The sequence below is a fragment of the Charadrius vociferus genome, unplaced genomic scaffold, assembly GCF_000708025.1.
Source record: "Charadrius vociferus isolate BGI_N301 unplaced genomic scaffold, ASM70802v2 scaffold298, whole genome shotgun sequence".
Classification (NCBI taxonomy): Eukaryota; Metazoa; Chordata; class Aves; order Charadriiformes; family Charadriidae; genus Charadrius; species Charadrius vociferus.
This window is the reverse complement of record NW_009649936.1, coordinates 1344234-1365382: the sequence shown is the minus strand read 5'-3', so window position 1 is coordinate 1365382 and position 21149 is coordinate 1344234. Positions and strand designations below refer to the sequence as shown.

Below are 21149 nucleotides of genomic sequence, written 5' to 3'. Positions count from 1 at the left end.
CCGCTACACCTTAATTGCCAGTATTGTTTTCCTCGGGAGGGAAGAGCAACCTTCCTCCAATCTTTGTGAGTGTTTCTATGGAAGAGGTTACAGCAGGCCTATTCTTCCTCCTCTTCCAGTTCCTCTGTCAAGGCTGTGATCGCCCAGAGATTATCTTCTTTGGTTTTTTTTTTTTCTCCTTTCTTCAGCCTTTTTCTAAAGAAAATGACATTGTACTGGGTTCCTCCCCGCCCTCCCCTCCCCCCAGGTAAAAGAAAGTAAAACATCTTAATGAATGGTTGTGGTACTAAACTTAGTATTTATAAAATGTTTTTCAAAGCCTCAGTAAAAGGTAATGTATATATGCTAGGGTTTGAAAGCAATAAGGATAGTATATAACTTCGCATTTTTTCTGTATATATACAGTAAGGTTTTTTGGTGCCATTTAATATTTATTTATCTATTTTTAGCATTTTTCTATATTGACTAAGTATGAACATGATTTTAAAATGGGGCTATGGTTGTGTTATGAAACTGTAATCTGCTTCAGATCTCAAAGTATGGCATTATTACAGGAAGTAAAAACACAGGCAGCATCAGAAAAGCGTTTTGTGTGCCTCATTAGTCAGAAATGTCTGCCAAAACCTTGCCCTCTTGTGCTAATAGCTGACTTTTCCTGCTGCTGGCCTCCTAAGTCGCTAGCATTCAGGGCTGGAGTTGCCACGGTAGATGTGTTTTTTGCTGGCGCCAGCCTACTGCTTACTACCACGTTGGACTTCAGTTTGTTTCTATTGGATTCAAAAGATGCTATGGAAGCTCTCCAGTGGCTAATTTAGCACCTTTAAACTTGTAGGACTGTTGGGCAAAGCTGTGTAATACAAGGAGGGTGTATTTTTTGTGTATATGTATATGCCAGTGTGTATTTTTTATATTCTAAAATTGAAATCAGATTCCAAAGGCCGTGCACTCTTTATTAAAATGTGTTCTTTTTCCATCAGTGCTGTTATAGAATTCATATGAAATGCATACATTTAAGATCATACCTGAACTGAATAATACTCATTTGAAAACACCCAATTTAGGAAAAAAAGCAGGTTAGCCATATTGAAGGTGTGATGTCTATAAATGTGGTTATGCTCCAAACGGGCTATTCATGTGCTTCTCTAAAAGACTGGTACTTTACGCCTGTGTGATCTTCACTTGTTAGCAGTTAATAAACATATATGCGTATGTGATTTAATGAGTACCTCAACTGATAATATATGAATCAATACATCAACTGCAAACTTTTTTAAAGTACAGTGAAGCAAAAATAAAGGGACTTGACTGGAAACAATTCTATTTTATGCAAAGGAAGAAGAAAAATTGTTAAATCGTGTTCTAGCTATGTATTCAGAAGGTGAATACTTGGCCTCACTTACTCAACAAGGAAGGCTAAAATAGAATATTATATTATAGTCGCAGTATTGAGTCATTGGGTAGAGCATCAGTAGTTAAAATTTTCTCATTTTTCCTCCCAAGGAGAGAGCTGACTGATGTATAATGTTTGTTTGTTTTATGGCATTATATTTTTAGCTTTCGTTTAGTTTCGCCTCCATGTTTTTAATAGAAACCAAATGAATTTAGGCTGTGACTGAATTTTGTCTCAACAAAGAATTCCATTGATACAGAGTTTAAGATCTATCGTCACAGAGTTTGGTAGAAAAGAGCAGCTCCTGAACATGCCCAGTGAGAGAGATACTTGCATAGATCTGTGTGTGTATATGAACATACATATAAAAATAAGAAAATACATCCAAATTTTATATATAAGTAGAATACAAAAATAAAGGCTAGGATTTGGGATTATATTGAACCATTATAACTGAAAGTTTATGTGCTTTGTGCCTAAGTCTCATTGGTTGATAGAGCCCAGGTGCAAATAAAATCCTCTCCATCAGGAGCTGTAATTTTCTGTTATTTTATGCTACAACAGAGAAGGGTTCACATGCAGCTGGTTTCTGTCTCTTATGTCGCCCTCTTTTCTCCTTTTTGTTCAATCTCAACTGCTAAGTAAGCATTAAGGAGAAGTGGAAACTAATGATTACAAAAATAAAAGAGTTAAACAGCAAAAGAAAACTTCTGTTACCTAGCAGGTTCTTAACACACCTGACCAAACTTAAAATCATAGAAAGCAGATGTTAAATCATAAACAAAATACAGCTTTACTCTTTCTTCTTTACATTAAAATAACCATTTAACTTTAGTTCAACAACTTGTAATGTCGGACCTCCTTTCCTTGATACAGTGAGCCCTAATAAACCTTTGTGCTGATCAGTTGAGGAGCTGAGGGTATGTAGTATGCAGTAGCCTTACTCTATGTTTCTATGGATTTTGTGAATTAACATCCACTATATCTCCCTGTCTGCTCAGAACATTTTTTTATTTAGTGACATTTTCATCTGACAATCAAAATTCTTCTGGTTAATTGGTTTGTCCCTGGGTACCAGTTCAGTGAAGCTGTCACTGCTCTGAAATTTCATCTCTCTCCATGCTTCTGTGCAGGAGGATTTAAGTTGTGCTTTGGAGTGCTGGGAGAGAATTTCTTAGTGAGAAGTGATGGGTAGTTTCTCTTGATACATTGCTTTTCTGCTTTTGGTAGTTGTTTTTTACTATGAATTGAAAATATATTGTGCTTTTACCATTTAAAATATGGATAGAAAATTTTGTAGTTGATTATTTTAACTATGAGAAGCTGATTAGCTCTCTTCACAGAATCACAGAATTTTCAGAGTTGGAAGGGACCTCTAGAGATCATCTAGTCCAACTCCCCTGCTAAAGCAGGATTGCCCAGAGCACATTACTCAGGACTGCATCCAGGCGGGTCTTGAAAATCTCCAGAGAAGGAGACTCCACAACCTCCCTGGGCAGCCTGTGCCAGTGCTCTCTCACCCTGTAGAACTGTAAAGAAGTTTTTTCGTGTGTTGGAACGTAACTTCCTATGTTCCAACTTGCACCCATTGCCCCTCGTCCTGTCACTAAGTTTTTTGCATGACATGTCAAATTTCATTCTTACTTTAAGAAAGAAGGCGCTACCTTTGCATTAGGGAATGTACCTATAAAATGTGATTTGAAAAATGAACAGTTTCGTTTCAGTGGCCAGTCCAGCCCAAATCACAACATATAGGAGACTTAAATCTGGCTTGACTTCAGTTCTCCTTTCCCAAACTGATGCACTAATGATGACTAACAATATCAGAATATATTTGTGCCACCCTAAACCAAGTGTAGTTATATTTACAAAGTGTGTTACTGATAATACGCGTAATAAAGATAGTATGATTGTATGTGTAAGTAGCTGCAGATGTTGTCAGTGCCTGAATATACAACAGCTACAGCATTTTTGATCACACGCTCATTTGAAGCTTATACCTGCATGTTTTAGGATTTTGATAATGGTCAGGGTAAGCAGTGGCCAGGAGTTTGGGTATTCCCTTACCTTGTGTTGGGTGCCTTGCTTGAAACACCTGATCTGGTGTTTCAAGATGTGGAAGGCCAGACAGTTCCTGAACCAACGCTTTTCATTTAAATGGCCACCAGAGGTTGCTGCAGAACGGCAGACGCAGCTGAGGACAGGTTTTGAATTCCAGGCTAAATCCTGAACTTAAGCGACAGATCGCACAGTTCAGGTTCTGATGTGATTATACTCCTTTCAAATGGAATTGAAGCAGAGGTTAACCCTGACTTCTTGTATATGTTTTTTTCATTATACAAAAATGTACTTCTCTGTGTGTCGGTATAATTTTGGGGACCAAAGTGCATTGGTTCAGCATCCGTGTTCCCGTAACTTTGTGTGAAGGAGGTTCTTAGAGTGAAAATTGATTTTTCTAGCATGTACTTGGACAGTACTTGAAACTTTGCTTCATTAAAAATGCAAACCCACATTTTTTAGGAATTTTTAAAAATCAAATGCTGTTCGTGATTATGTATTACTCATGTTTATATTTTTGATCAGCTCAATAAATATGTACATTATGGGACAAATTAGCTTCATAATTATACACATGTAACAATTCTTAAATGGTTCAGTATGCATTAGAAACAAGAAAATTAAATCAAGAAGTAAACCTAAAAACTATGGGGGAAAAATCACCTGAAAGAATATACTCAAGAGGATAAATGGTAGGAATTGTGTGGCATATTTTTAATAATGTAACATCACACAAATATGTGCTATTTCACTCTTTTCAGAAAGTATGCTGTGGCAAAAGTACACCAGACTTTCTGATGTGTAGTATTGAGCACTTTCATTGTTTGTTTAGAATCTAATAATACTTGAAGTACCTTTATTTTTTAACTTAATGTCTATTTCTGTAAGTCTGTAAACCCATCCTTATGTGAGTTAAAATTATGTTTTTGTGTCTAGGACTTGCATGCTCGATTATGCTAAATGAATTTCTGTGTTTGCAAAGCAATAGGAAAATGCACTTTCTGATTCAGCACAGTTTCCATATACTCCCTCAAAGAATGAAAGCTATAATTTTTCTAAATATCAGTTACAGCTAATAAGTTACTCTGTGTGTGTAAAACAAGTAGGATAGTGTGTAAAGAATTTAGCAGCAGTCTGTCAAAGCTATGATATTACACTAAGTGAAGATACAAGTGCTTCATGCAGATCAAGTCAAAGAAATACTCATAAAACCTTTAATGCCACATCATCATTTACGATGCATATGCAAAAAAAAAAAAAGGAAAGAAAATATTTAAAACATATTTTATCCAGGAAGTTAGATGGAAAGAGTTCAGGTGGAGCTTAAAAAAAAAAACAAAAAATGAGAAGTAATTTTTCTGTAACTAAAATTTAGCTACTGAGTCACTCTTAGGCTGTCCTGGGGCTTAGAAGCTAGTGCCTGATTGCATTTGGAAAGAGACTATTCCTTTCTTCCTATTATGTTCTGCTGCCCCTACTACAGGGCTGCAAACCAGTAAGTCTGCTGACATGCAGCATACAAAGAACGTCACACAAGAAGCAGTGTCCATGTGAAACTTGAGAATGTGCAGTTTCTGAGGATGGAAAATCTATAGAAAGGTGTTAGGAACAGGACCACTTTTCTCATTCCTTCTTAAGATGTAACAATGGGATTTGGACAATTGGAGTAATTCCTTGGATGGATAACTGTTTATAGGAAGTTTGCTTTTAATTGCAGTTTGGGTTTTAAAGAGTTGGGCTGGAGCTCAGGGACACCTTGTTCAAGGGCAAGAAATCTTAGTCCTGTCTTCAGCATTTGCATAGGAAACACCCATATTCTGGTTTCCAGATATGGCAGTAATGGGAAGGAGGAACATGTATTTGGTTAGAAGCTTTTTATTTGAAAGTCAAATGTCTTCCTTTTAAAAATTTGAGAGCAAGAATCTCTGGTGCGTTATTTTCAGTAGAATAGAATATACAATTTTTGTGGTTTCGTATGTCATATAAAAGACCACTTTGTCTCTTGAAGCTCTTCGAAATCTGAGATACACAATTAGGAAAAACAAGTCCCAACATCTGTATTTGTGGGTTGTTAACTTACAGTTTCTGAAGACATGGCAAACGTTTCATATCAGATCTCTCAAAGCAGAATTAGATATCTATAGAAAGAGTTCTATGAATGTGTTAACAGGTGTTTCAGGTTGTCACCAGACAGGTAATAATCCAAGCAATTAATCTCTTCATTTCACATTCAAAAAAATCTATTTCTAAATAATTTAAAATAAACGAGAGAAAAAGCAAAGTTTTGGTGTGTGCTGCATAGGGAAGAATGTAACCAGTAGGTTGAGGGAGGTCATTCTCCCCCTCTACTCGGCACTGGTGAGGCCACAACTGGAATACTGTGTCCAGTTTTGGCTCCCCAGTTTAAGAGGGACAGGGAACTGCTGGAAAGAGTCCAGTGAAGGGCAACTAAGATGATTGAGGGATTGGAGCATCTCCCGTATGAGGAAGGGCTGAGAGAGCTGGGACTCTTTAGCCTGGAGAAGAGAAGGCTGAGGGGAGACCTTATTATGGCATACAAGTATCTAAAGGGTGGGTTGAAGGAGGATGGAGCCAGACTCTTCTCAGTGGTTCCCAGTGACAGGACGAGGGGCAATGGGTACAAGTTGGAACATAGGAAGTTACGTTCCAACACACGGAAAAACTTCCTTACGGTTCGGGTGAGAGAGCCCTGGCACAGGCTGCCCAGGGAGGTTGTGGAGTCCCCTTCTCTGGAGATTTTCAAGACCCGCCTGGATGCAGTCCTGAGTAATGTGCTCTGGGCAATCCTGCTTTAGCAGGGGAGTTAGACTAGATGATCTCTAGAGGTCCCTTCCAGCTCTGAAAATTCTGTGATTCTGTGATTTCTGTGATATATGTATGTACATGTATATTTCACTTTTAAAATCTTTTGCACAGAAATGTGTACGAGCTGTGCCATTGACTGGGACAAGGACAAGAAAGCATACATACAACTGCATTTCATCATTTCATACATTGGTAGTAGAATTTTCTTAATTGTGTGCATTCTTGAGTGACATGCTTCTCTTTTAGCTGGCTAATTAACAGCCACCTTTGCCTATACTTAAGGTAATGGTAGTGCGGCTTCTGTTAGCTGAAGGTGTGAGCCCTTTTAGCAGGTATTCCACTGACAAATCAGTAAATGTTTTTCTTAGCTGCTGCTTTATCCTTCAAATTGAGTCTTAGCAATTGACTAAAAGGCTTCCAGCAAAGAATCGCAGAATCACAGAATGGTAGGGCTTGGAAGGGACCTTCGGAGATCATCTAGTCCAACTTCCATGCCAAAGCAGGTTTACCTAGAGCAGGTTGGACAGGAATGCATCCAGGCAGGTTTTGAATATCTTCAGAAAAGGAGACTCCCCAGCCTCTCTGGGCAGCCTGTTCCAGTGCTCTGTCACCCTCAAGAAACTTAGCATGTTGAGAAACCTGCATAACGCAAACGAATGTATGCACTCCATGCTTCCGAACCTCTGCAAACCCTGTAGGGAAAGCTTAAGCCTAAGTAAATTGCAAAGGAGCATGGTCTCAAGTCTAGGAAGACGGTACCAAGTAGTCAGGCCAGGCCGCACTAGAACAAGCAGCAGAAGTTGGTCTTTGAGGAGGAAATTGAGTTAATTTTCCTATTTTGAAGTAGAAGATGATTGCTTGAATAAAAATGTTCTCAGAAGAATGTTTCTGTATCTTCATGTGTGGTGGTCTGTATTTCTATGCCTGATTTTACTTCCCTTGCCCACAGGAAATCCATCTTGCTTTCCTGAAATGGCTTGAGGGAAATGTAGATGCTGAAGGATTAAGAGCATCCAGCAAAGTGTCTCTTAAATTTGTTTCATCCTGGGAATCAAAACCAGAGGTAACTCCGTCTCTCATGCCAGTCATCACTGAGATGGGAAGCTTCTCATCAGAACATTTCAGCCTGAAGACATATCAACAGAATCTTCAAACAAAGAAACTTGGAAAGATTCTTCTTTTTACTGAAGTTACCACCACAACAATGAATCTTCTAGATGGGTAAGATAGTGATCTAGACCATACCGAAATAAGCTTTCTGATCTGGGATTCATAATTATAGTAACACACAATGTTCAGAAAGAAACTTTTTTTTTTTTTCTCTTTTGTTGCCTACAAGCTAGCCAAAGTAAAAGAAAGTTGGTTATCTTCTAGATAGGACACAAAATAGAGGTATTAGAGTTCACAGGATATTAATTGATAATGTATAAAATACCAAGCCATAAAAGGTGGGGAAATCAGACAACTTTTTACTTGACAGTGGAGTTTAATCGTTCCTCTTGCAAAGCATGAACATCACCACAGGAAAGTTTAAGGTATTAAATCCGCATATTTTGGAGATCGTATGCATTTTCTGGTACAAGTTATTTTCTAAGCTAGTTACATGAAAAAAGTGATACCAAGTAGATTGTGGCCTTAATTTTAACATTACTATTTTTTCTCATTCCTTTTACTGAATATTTCACTAAAATGCTCTTTAGTGGTTTTGTTTGTTGTTTTTTTTAAACATCGATTAAGGTTATGCTAGACATTCTTTCATCATCACATAGATGACCCTTGTGAATGAGGTAGTTTATTAGAGTTTTGAATGGGATTAAGCGATATGAAAATCACAGTTACTAAATCTTAGGTTGGAGTCTATGTACAAAGACTATACTGTTATGTTTCATGAAATAGTCTGATGGAAAAAACTGTCTTTGGGAAGTTGTTGCTCTTCAGGACAGATTTTTCTATGTGCATTTCTACCTGCAGCTATAACTTTTCTTGATAGCTACTTTTGAGTATCAGTGTTAATTTATCTGCAGAAATTGCAGATGAATTTTACTGTTGAAAAAAACCTCAGTAATTTGTTGTTGGGTTTTTTTTAATCAACATCATCAGTTAAATCATCTTGAATGTTATTGTAACTGATTTGCTAACGAGCAATAATAGCTTTAGTTCTCAGCTAGAGGGCCTAAATTGAGACTGATACAAGTTATAGAATATGCCTTTTTGCAAGTAATAAAGGTGATTTGGTTTAGAATATGTGTGCAAAAATCGATGAGTGAGGATGCATTATAACACTATTGAAGTAAATAATTTTCTAGTCTTACAGTTGACACTGTGATAGAATTTACAAATGATAAATTGTGCAAAAATATTGCAGTTTAGAGACAGTTGGAATCATATACAAATTTATTTTAATTCTAAACTATTCTCTATGTGTGTATATGTACTCATGTGCACACAAATTAAAAAAATGTTGCTATCTAATTTTGCTACTCCCCTTCCCCCAGATCTGCATCCTTGTCCTGCAACAGATTTTGCAATGGCTTTTAGACGTACACAGACATGCAAGTTTGATGAGAGGCTGCAAAGAAGAGATTTTTTCATTGAAAATAAAAGATTATTTTATTGAAGCATTTGTAGCATTTGCTTCTTAATTTTTAGTATTCGCAGCATGTTCAGCCCATTGGATTGAAAGCATAAGTACTGTGAAGAAACCGACGAAGCGATCATTTGATAGGTCAAGACCTTTCTTCTCTGACTGTTGGTTTTTGGTGGTGGTTCTCAGTGACATTATTCATGCATCTTAGTGAGCTGAAGTATATAATACAGTTTTGTGAATTTATTTAGATATCACAAGCTAAAGAGAATCATGTGTAGCTAATTTGTATATGATTATATTATCAAGAAAGGCAAGGGAGGTAAGAGGAGTGGTCTTGGCTTTTCAATGACTGTGTAACCTTTACTCTCTTATTTCTAAAGTGCTGTACCAGCAGAGTGGTCAGCACTCAGGTTGGTTTTTTTACATTGCGTAGTCTAAATGCAATGAAGCGTTTATAGACATAGGTCTTCAAGATTTTCCCCATCATGATACAGCTTGAGTAGTCAGTTTTCAGGTAAGATGTAAACTAGAAGTCCTGCCTCTAAGGAGCTAATACTGGGAAAATGATCCTAGTCAGATTATGATTTGAACAATTAAATTTATCTTGCAGAAGGACCTTTGTTTTAATGAGTTAAAATATTTTGCTTAAGTATTATGATTAATGTTATTGTAAATACTTTGTTGTCATGGATAATAGAATAATGTGGTCCATGGAATCTGCAGTTCAGCTAAGTACCTTGAGTCTTCTCAGATGGTAGCACTTCATAGATCACTAGAAATTGATGCAAATACCTATTAGATAATTTTTATTGAAGAAAAAAAGTTGTCAGGTTTTTAATATACTTCCAAATGAACCAATATGAATTTGTTAAGGTGTGTAGTATGTCAGTTTTTTATAATTGCCAGTTCTGAATGAAAGGAAACCATATCTCAGGAAAAAATAGGGTTTTTGCTTGAACAGAAGTTAGGTACCTATTGATCATTTGTGATTCCCAGAAAAGAATTACAGTACCGTGTTTATGTAATCATATATTGAAATAAGCACATGTTAAATGATAGACCTCTTAGGTCTCTCCAACTTTACCAAGTTAGTGATAATTGAAAATATGATACAGACACCTCAAAAACTTAATTAGTATGGATAGTAGTAAATTTAGCGAGTAAATTTTTAGTTAGTAAATTATAAAGAAATTCAGCATTTAACTTTTGTGACTTTAGATTTTCTTATACCTTTGCCACCAGCTGAATGTCAGACTTCTGTCTCTCTTCCTTTCCACTTCCCCAAACCTTCATACACCCAAAAATTAAGATGTGGAAGGAGAAAGTGGGCTGGAACTAATTTAATGGCTGAGCGACCTCACAGTAGAGAAACAGCCGGAGCCTAATAGGGGTCTTTGTCTGCATTTCCACCCTGGCTGGTAACGTGCCAGTCAAAAGTCAAGCAAGAGAAACAGGTGGAAACTATTAGACCTGTCATAAAGTTTGAAAAATTGATTCTGGAGGCTAAGTGAATAGATTGAACTTGACAGTGTTGTCCTAAAGATTCTAAGGGAAAATTCTGTAGTTTAATTTGGGATCCCTTGATTGTTCATTAGCTCTCCAGATGGCAGGTCTTGGCAGTTTGCCTATTAATGTACACACTGTATTATCACTGGCATACATTTATGTGTCCAAAGGTAACAAGCAAAGTGTGAATTCACCTGTAGGTATCTAAAATTAAATAGCATTAGTCTAATTCTAAAATAAAGATTTGTTTAAATTACAGATAGTTTTAAATGATCACAATTGCTTTTATGATTTCATGTTAAAAACTATTTGAATGATTTGAGACTATTTTTAAAAGCATTCCCATTTTTATTTCTTAAACTAAAATTTAAAATCCTTACCAAAGATTAGAAGCTCCCTTGTTTTTCCTCTAAAAGGAAATTCTTTCTGTAAGTTTCATTTCAGAAACCTTGCCTTCAAAGGTATTTATCCTAATGCCACCTGAACAGGTAACCTTGCTGAAGCAGTTCCACTTTTTCTGTCTACTCTCCTCAGAGTGTTCCTGGGATTGCATGATTTAAGATGAAACCATTATTTCTGAGGATGATCTAGTATAGTGATATAAGTGTTACCTTATAGAGTCATACTTACTAGACTCACAAGACCTGGGATAAAGAAATATTTCTAGCACACTCTAATTGGCTGCAGTGGTTTCACAAGCATTTCATTAAAAAGTAATTAGATATACGTTTCAGTTTTATTCTTTACCAGCACCTTATATCCTGTTTTAATGTTTTAGTTGGCAGAAGATTTGATTTATTCGTGATTAAGCCAGCATGTGATATATTCTATATGAAATGCCATTGTGGATCCCTTTTCCCCAATATTTACGAAGCACAAAGTGCTGTTGTTTAGGAAGAGTTTGACACAAAAATGGTCAATTTTAGTGGAAATAAAATGTGGGATGAAGTTGCTTTCATAATTGCTGAATAGGATATTTAAATAAAATGTCAGCTTAGAATAAACAATTTCCAAACAGTTAAAAGCTTTGAAAAAGAAAATCCTTTACATCGTTGGTGCCCTTGAAGTTTTTTCTTTTCTAGATTCATATTGTTGAGTTTTTAACAATTGTACTACACCTCTAATTTTGGAAAGTGAACGTTAGGACTCATTTTATTTTAAAACTCTTCTTTTAGTTGTATTCAAATATGCATGCTGCTAATGCAGTTAGGAGTTAGTGAAAAGTAAGAGTAGCATATCGTTGAAGGAGATTGGAATGGCACTTCAGAGGCACAAGCAAGTAAGTTGAGGTTCACAAACTGTATTTTGCACTTAGTGATTTATTTTTTTTCCCAAGTCCTTGTGACGTTTTACTCTATGTAAACACAGTGGCCTCACGTTTAGTCATTCCATGCACCTCGGTGATCATCCTTATTCTCTGTTTAAACCATATTTTTTAAAAAACAAATTAAAATCAGATAAGTTGTGGGGAGTGGGTTGAAATGTGGTTTGAAGATAGAAACTTGACATTAACATAGCCTTTGCAAAATATGCCATGCAGTGCTTGTTTTCATTCCATCATCAGGTGTACCTGTTTAAAGCCTCCCCTCTTGGATATTTGCCTCAGAATTCCACTAGGACTGTAACTACAAGCCAGAATTATTCTTCTTACAGCTACTGGCTCCACTTGATCAACCATTTTCTTAAAAGCTATGAAAATTGTTTACTACTTTTAATATTATTTTACCTAGTCGTGTCTCATAATGTATGCTCGGGTTGGTGGAGGAAGCTGTTTTGCTGTAATAGTCAAAACCAACTGCAAGGTGCGTTACTGACCTTGGGGTTTCCTCTCTTGAAGATGTATGGGTTGTTGGAGTACAACGTCTTCAAAGAGTAATCTTTGTCTTTTAGCACGGTGAGACTGTCCTAGTACATTAATGATCTGCTGTAAATACATGTTTTATCGCCAATGTTAACAGTTTGTAAAAACTAACCCCTTACACCCTTCCCCCTCAAGAATGCATGTTGGAGAGCTGGAAAATACTATGGTGCGCAGGAAGGATGTCTTTCTTTCAGGAAGTAGGCATTGCTGTTGGATATTTTAAAAATGTGTCAGTTTTGATGAATTGGTCAGTTGCTTTTAAATGGTGTATGCATCTTATACATAACTAAAAATATTTTTTCAGTTCGGATAATGAGTACCTCTGTGCAGAGAGCTCTCACAATAGTTCATATTGCTTTTAAAAGCTTATATCCCTCGGTTTTGTTTGATTTTTAAACTGTAGTGTGGGATAGGAATTCTTTGCTTGATTAATGTCTAGCCTACAAGGTAAAGTTTGATACTAGTGGTGATAGACCTGCTCTTTAAGGATTTTTATGCCTTTAATCTAGATCTGCCTCGTTTAAGTTAGCCATGATATAGTACCATCTTTGCTCTTTACATCATTTGGGTTACCAACTTTTAAACTTCAATTTTTTCATTTATAGTGTTGAAATGCTTTTTATTCTCAAAAGAAGCAAGTTAGTGCATTGGAATAGCCGCCTCTGTGCTTGTTTTCCTCGAGGGTTTTTTTGTGTTCAGTATTTTGTGCCTTCCTTTGGTGATAAAGATTAGCTCAAATAACGGAATATGTTTGTTTCCCTTAAATCAAATCAAATTAATTTCAACAGTAATTTTTGCTAATTTAGTTTTAAATGTATAATATTTCATACTTTATTCTTCCATTCACTTATTGGTAGTGTTTTGCATCATCCAGTGTTAGAGAAAGCTGTCCTTCAGCCTGATAACAAAAGATCATGCAGGAATTTTTGTAATCCAGCCAAGAAGTCTGTTCCCTTCCTTGCCTGTAGAAAGGGAGGAATTCGGAAGTTTTTGGCACTGTTTTGGTTCTGTGCCATTCCCAGACTCTTCTCTGCAATACCATTTTTCATTACATGCTTGCTGAAAGATTTCTGTATTGGGATTTGTCATCTCCTTTGCGTCAATTTTCCGTGCTTTTCTTTCCACCTGTTGTGAACAGTTCTTGAGGGCGCTAAACAATTAGGTCCCTATTTTCCTGTCACGCACCTTGTGTGTCTGATTTTTCATGGAATTGAAGGCAAAATATGTTCCTTTTTATTTTTTTTGTTATGTAAAATTAGTAGATTTTCTTCCTGTTAACAAAGTGGGCCCCCAGCTTGCACGGTTTCTGTCAGTGCAGGGGGAGGTTTGGCATTCCCAAAGGGGATTGAGTCATAAAAAAAAGATACCCGTTTTGCAGAGCAATTAACCCACGTTGAACTCTTATAGTATATTGTATTACCCCGCTGCTGGAAGTTCCTGAACAATTCGCATTGTCATATGAATACACATATAACTTTGGAGCACTCATCATTTGTTAAATATGAGAGGTAACCCTGTAAGACTGCACAGTTAAAATGAAGGCTAAAGAACGGAAATGGAAGAGTTGCAATAACATTTTACTGTTTTGTTTTACACAGTGCTGTTTTCATGCACACATTTTAAAACAGGCCTTTCATATTAAGATGAAAAAATTGAATGCTGAAGTTAGAAATCATCACATTTCTTTGAAGAGGATTAACTTGAAAAAGCATATAATATATGTAATAGAATACAATATATCATAATAATATATACAATATTGTTAGATATATCTATAGTATTAATTACAGCATATTACATGTGTATTATTGCTATTAATTTGCTAATTCCATGACTGTCAATTGAATTTTAGTAAAAAGAAGTGTTTCTTAAGCTTAAACTACCCAGAAGCACTTATGTTTGCACCTCAAACCAAGACAGCACCTCATTGAGGAAGAGATTTTCATGCTTTTTCAATCATCGTTTTGTAGCATATTGTTAAGTATAACAGTGTCAGTTCTGTAATGTCAGTGTGAACGCATATCAGGTAGGGCTATCCTTGTGGTCATCAAACAGCTTTCTCTGCACTGGGAAACCTGCCATCTATTGCCACCAGTCCGAGCTCAGATCACAATATAGCTACTAGTGAAGTCATGCGCTTATAGTAATAAGTTAAAAAAACTCAGAGACAGGCATAAGTCAGTGTAGGACATGACCCATTGACTTAAAAAGATATATTGATAATGTGATGAGATGAAAACAACTTTCCCGCCTCCCTAATTAACCTCATTGAGCAGCTCAGGGCTTGGACAAGTCCTGGATCTGCATTTCTCCGCCATACCTTTTTATTGTAATTGTTATAATCAACAGACTAGTAAAAGAATAAATTGGAGATGTTGTGTTCAAATAAAACACAATAGCAGTTAGGTATCTAAGTGGCTTGACAATGTCTTTGATTAAAGGGTTTGCCCACATTATGCGTGGCTGAGGAAGCCCTAGTTTAGAATGCACTTGGCTGGGCACTGCACGTGTTTCTTACACTTGATCTTTGAAGGAGATGTCTTGGAGATACTCAGCACTAGCAAGTTCCAAACTGACTCCCTATTTTTTCAGGAAATGGGAATTCTGGAAGAAGTAGAGCCTCGTAGGTGTTGCTTTGGCAACTCCTCTGGCCATTACACTTGCTTTAAGTGGTGCATAGGGACTGCCTCAGCCTTGGAATTACATCTACACAGTGATTTTTGTCTGATTGTTTTAGGAAACTGATGGGAAGAATCACTGTTGTCAGCCATGGACACAAACATGCTGTGTGATAGGTTTTGACTTCAACCACTTTTATTTGAAACTACAACAAAGATCTGAACTACAACTAAGTGCAATTGCAGAAAGTCTGAATTATCCTCTGGAGATGCCAGTTTCTCATTCTGACTACACAGGGAGAAGACCATAATCAGATTTCTTAGAAACTTGAAGATAGATCATGGCTTTCAGTTTCCATTTTGCACATCTCCATCTCTTTGCCCTTGTTAGAAAAAAAGGAAGAAAAAGAGGTTGGATTTACAACAGTATGGGAGCTAAGGTAGGAGCTAAGAAACTCACGGCATGGCTGTTTAGGCAAGTTTAGACAGCACCTGTTCCGGTGCCGGTAAGAATAAATACACTGATTTTTTTGTTTATTCTTATGCTGCCAGTCATAAGATAGTGATTTAATTTTAGAATAATTCCCTGATTGTTTCCAGAGCCAAAAACTTTCAAAGCTTGTGCAATTTCTAACTTAAGCAGTAAACTAAGAAAATCACACAGAATCAGAATTCTCTACCTAAATCCCACTGGCCTGATTTATTTTCACTTATACTCCTAGTTAAAATATTTTAAGAATCTGTTTGTATTCAAACGAAGGCTTGCATTTATCACACCTCATATCATTTAGCCTAGAATGTCATGGTGTGTAGAACGGTGTTTAAAAAAAAAAGCGAGGTTCCCCCACTGCAGTTTTGTGATCCCCAGGATTGCTATAAAATGCTGTACCTCGTGTTGCTTTCAGAAGAATTTACTGGCATTGTTCTTGTTGCTTAACTGTTAAATGTGGATGGACTTCCAAATGTTTTTTGTAAACTTGAACTGACACTATTTTTATTGATGATATTATCTTACATAAAAAAAACCAGAAGTGTTTTAAAGGATTCTTTGCAAACACAAAGCTTTTATGGCATATTACATTATGCAGTTGCGGAATGCAACTCTAAACTGTCCTATAGACATTTTTCATTTCATTTGATCTGTGTTTGAATGGATCATCAGTCTGTCTCTTCATGAAGAGGCATACTGAAGAGAAAAGAAGAGGAGAAGAAAAAGTAGGGAGGTGGAGGCTGAGACTTAGGAAAGAGGAAATAAACATATGGCATTCAAGGGAAACAAATCTGTATTTACTGAATATTTCTTGAGCAAATACGCTAAGCTTAAGGTCAAACAATTGGGATGTAAGAAGATTGCAATATTAATTGCGGAAAAATCTACATGGTGTCTGAGTCCGTAGCAAACCAATTACTGACCAAAAGCCCAATATTCCATTGTTTAAGTGGCAAATTGTCTACTGAAAGATAATTTACGTGGTGTTTGTGTTTGATTTCTTGTGAAGTCATAAAGGCTGGTAATAGCTCCACTTAAGCATGTGGTGGTTCCATTTCTTATTTTTTTGTTTGAAAATTGGGGAGTATGTGGAAAGGGAAGCACTTTATTTTGTTGAGGCTAAATAATAATTTTGTTTACAGTAATAACTGAATCTGCAAATTACAATGTCCTGCTTTGCTTGTTTATGTTTAGCAATCCTTTTAATTTTTCCTACCATCATAATAATTTTTGAATACCTAATCAGAATCCCACAAATTGCTTACATTTCATTCTTTTAAAAATGTGGCTTAAAACATATTGCATTGTACTTTTTGGATACCGTGTAATTTATTAAATTGCATGTTACACGACAGTAGAAAAGCTTCAGAATTCATTCCACCTGACTGTAATGCTTTCCATCCATTAATTTACAATCTTTATTCAAATCCTTGTATAAGCGGTTAAAATTTCAAAATGGAATTTCAGTCACCCATTTCTAAGCCCCTAAAACTTATTGGTAGACTTCAGTGGGCTGTGGGCTTAGTGAAAGGGAACAGTGTATTTTTATACTGCTGCGTCATCTTTCAGCTAAAATATTTCACCCGTATAGTCAGTTGCTTTGTTTAAACGTAAGACCTGATTTTTTTCATATGTCTGAAGCAGAAGCTAGCAAACGAGTTGCTACAGATCCAGCTTCCTTTTAAGGGAGTGTAACGCGCATTATGACTGTTGCAGTGAAACTTAGACTGGAGGAATAACATGCAGATAATACTTCAGTGGCTAGAAAAGTTTTACTCTTCACTGGAGTAAACCAGGACTTGGTGCCCTCGGAACAAATAGTTGTTTGATACACTGGTGTAAATGCAGGTGTCAAGGGTATCAAATAGGCTTAGAAGCCATTTTAGAATTGTTTATCACTGGCATTGGATATAACTCTCTGATGAAGTACTGATCTTGTACCAAAAAACATTTTCTTTCTTTGTTGAATATAGATGCTCATCCCAGCCTTAGGAGAAAGAAAATTTTTTCTATCTATTTTCTTAGGGTTTCTTTAACCTTTATCTTCCAATAAGCTCTGTGCTACTGGCTTCTGAAACAGAAGTTTTGTCAAGATCATGCATTTATGAAGTAATACAGAAGAATGCTTATATGATCTCAATAATCCATCCATCAGACTAGCCTGAAAGAAGAACATAGTTTAAAATACTGCCAGCAGATGCAAAAAAAAAGAATATTATTTTACAGCTTTCAAGACTGTTAAAAGTTTCACAACTGGAAATTAGATAAAGGGCTCTCACTCAAGTCTTGATTTAATAGTAAAAGATAACATGTATACATTATGTGGAGTATGGTACCAGATGCGAGATATAAAAGAAATCGCTGGTGGCCACCTGCTTTAATGCACATTTAAAATCTTGTGTGGTAGTTGATGTCATGTAGAAATCATGTAATAGAGAATAATTTTAAGTTAGTAGACCATGTCAGGTTAGCAAGAATTGATGCTTGTGGAATGTTTAATGTTTTCCATCACAATTTATCTGTCCATTTGGAAATAAAAAAGTGAAATAATCAGCTTTTGCCAAAGTTTTTGAAAAGCAGTAGTGAGTGGCTTGGATATTTCTTGTGATAGCCAGGCACCACAGAGTTTTTAATGGGAAGGTATTGGAAAGTCAACAGAGCGCCGTGATTCCAGGTTATTTGCTAGTCATTTTGTTTCTATCTTTGCGTCAGCTTCTGCTACTATTCAGTTGTTATATTTAGGTGGTTTTCTTTGGAACTAAGTGTGGATTTCTTCTTCTGGGGCATGTTTTCTCTGTCAGAATACTGACAACATGCTGACAGAAAAAGCAGACGGAAGATGCCCTTGTGTGCCACAGTACCAGTGTGCTGTAAAGCCTCAAGTACGAAGGAATCCTTATCCCAAGAGGCTTCTTGCTTTTAAGCAGCAATGGCAATTAAAGATTCTTGATGTAGCTGGTTGAAATGCCTGCTGTATGGAAACAGTCAGCCTAGAAAACTACATTCAGTCCCAGAGTATCACCTTTGCAGTGGATCTAATAGACTATGCTAATCTTGTCCCTAGGAATTGAAGTTTCTTTGATTAACTCAGATTTCCACAGAGCCATATGCTGTACCCACAGAGCTGGAAATTGATTACAGAATGTATTGTCATAGGTATTTCACTGTATGACATGTTCCTGAGGGTACTGTTCCCGAGGTTTTTAACACTTCTGACGGAGCAAGATGAGGAATTATTTTGCTTAACAGCCAGACATGGCCTTCACAGCACCATAAATGGTATTATAAAATGGTCTTAATTTGATCTAGTAATTTGTCTAAACAGTTGTAGCTTTAGGTATACAAAACATATTGAAATCTTCCAGGCAAATTTATTCTATTTCATAATCTCTGGTATAGAGATGGCAAATTCATGCTTATCTTTTGGTGACAATAAAAAGAAGATTTCTGCTTATATTATGTTTATTTCTGTTCCCAGTAGTTTCCTTGCACATTTGCAGTATCAAATTTATTTTTGCTGTTATCAGTAATTTTTATTACCTTATTTTTTATTTTTTGAGTTGATTTCATGTTTGAGATGGATAAGATATAACTTACTGTTACTACAATTTAATTAATTAGTACTAATTATTAAAACTAGAAATTGCAGAACTTGTGTCTTTTTTTTTTTTTTTACATGTAATTTCATTAATTGAAATAATTCCGATAGCTGCTGACTGATAAGTAAAAAAAAAAAAAGACACAAGTCCTGCAATTTCTAGTTTTAATAATTAGTACTAATTATTAAAACTAGAAATTGCAGAACTTGTGTCTTTTTTTTTTTTTTACATGTAATTTCATTAATTGAAATAATTCCGATAGCTGCTGACTGATAAGTAAAAAAAAAAAAAGACACAAGTCCTGCAATTTCTAGTTTTAATAATTAGTACTAATTATTAAAACTAGAAATTGCAGAACTTGTGTCTTTTTTTTTTTTTTACATGTAATTTCATTAATTGAAATAATTCCGATAGCTGCTGACTGATAAGTAAAAAAAAAAAAAGACACAAGTCCTGCAATTTCTAGTTTTAATAATTAGTACTAATTATTAAAACTAGAAATTGCAGAACTTGTGTCTTTTTTTTTTTTTTTCCCTAGTGTTTTATGCAGAAATAGGAGTACACAAGAAGAGATAGACCTAAATGTCTTTTGGGGACATCTGCAAAAATAGATGTAACACATTGTATACTTAATGCTAATTGATACTATGCTGCAGGACTCACCAGAAGATTCAACCCTGATTTCTATGGAAACCAGCTAGTAAAGGGAACAGAGAAACCATTTGCTTTGAAGATTTTAGATACAAGACAGTCAGGTTTTTGGGAGGAGGGTGGAAGGAAAAGGGAAGAATAAGTAAACTTGGAGTAAAATTGAAAATTTCTTTTTTATGAAGTCCAGGTTGATCAATAAGCAGGTCCTGTTACATGTTGGGTATAACATAAGTCAGTCTGGGAGAACGTCTGCTGGTCATCATTAGCTCCTTGCTGAAGGTATGTTACTGTTCCAGACTCTTCTGGTTTTTATTTCAACGTAGCATTGGGATAGAAAGTATGGTAGGTATTTGTGGGAGTGCAGATAATTGGAACATTAGGATTCTACCTGATAACCCATTTTTCATCTCATGTACTATTTGGAGGTTTCGGCATTCAGTGGTCATCAAAACAGATAATGTTTAGTCATTGACAAAACATATTTCACTAGTAACTGGGGAACAACTGGACAGAAACTGTAGCCCTTTACCTGTGAAGGAATGAATATTCTCTAGTTGGCTGAAGCTGTAATACAGGGTGTTCATGACAACAGAATTATATTGCTTTAGAGGGAAAATAGTATTTGCTATGAGGCATTAGCTTAATAAACTGGTGTGCCAACAGAAGAGGTTAAGAAGGGTGAAAATGTTCTGTTTTGATGTTTTGCCAAGTTAAGCAGTGAAATATTGTGAACATGAAGCACGTGAAATGGAATGCTTTCTACTTGGATTTGAAACCAAAAAATCTCGGTGAGCAAGTGATAATTCATAAATGGTGGTGTGTAACAGTAGATAAGTAGATAAGTACCCTTCCTTCCCTGCTTCCTTTCCCACTGAGGAAAGATTGCTTAGCAAAAATCTGAAGTGCTGAGGTGTTTATTTTAACACTGGGAAACACTTATTACTTCAAATATTTGCCTGCTTGTATATCATATCTATTATACCAGATGTGCCACATACAAATTAGACATGGCTCATAAAGCGTAGTAACCCTAGATTTTTCAAAACTTTTGGATGTAAATTTTCCTTTTATTTAACTGTTCTCTAACTCATGTCAGGGAGGCTTTCTAGTGATAGAGGGCTATAGCTTTTTAACTAAAATCAGTAGAATTCTTCCCATACTTTAAACACATATGTTGTTCAGTTCTTTTAAAAAAAAATTTGAGGTGGTGTTAAAACAAGAAATGTAGAAATGTAGGTTGCATTTATAGGATCTGGAACTGGGTTCTCTTTAATTACTTGGCTAGGTCTGCAACTGCATTTATCTAGTACCTAGCAAAACCTTCTTAGAAATAGGGAAGGTTTTTTTACAGTGATGGTAATAATACAAAGAAAGCCTAAGCTAAATTCAGATTACAAAGTACTAGATCAGAGAGAAATAAAATATGAAAAATAACTCCAAGGGTCAAACTATGCTATAATTTCATTTTCACTTTTCCTTGCACTGTGAGATAATTCAGATGGACGTTTTATGTGCGTGTTTGTCTTGTCCTCTTTATCTAATGGATGCTAGCATAGGAGGCTT

The 21149-nt window shown here is 35.9% G+C and overlaps 1 protein-coding gene across 1 annotated transcript in view; it reads left to right on the top strand.

The window, feature by feature from the left end:
• The window catches only part of HLCS (holocarboxylase synthetase (biotin-(proprionyl-CoA-carboxylase (ATP-hydrolysing)) ligase)), a 117843-nt gene that overhangs the window by 35577 nt on the left and 61117 nt on the right, over positions 1 to 21149 (top strand). Inside the window, exon 5 of the mRNA XM_009891321.1 lies at positions 7224 to 7495. Coding sequence (XP_009889623.1) covers positions 7224 to 7495 — 272 coding nt within the window. The remainder of the gene's footprint in view (positions 1 to 7223; positions 7496 to 21149) is intronic.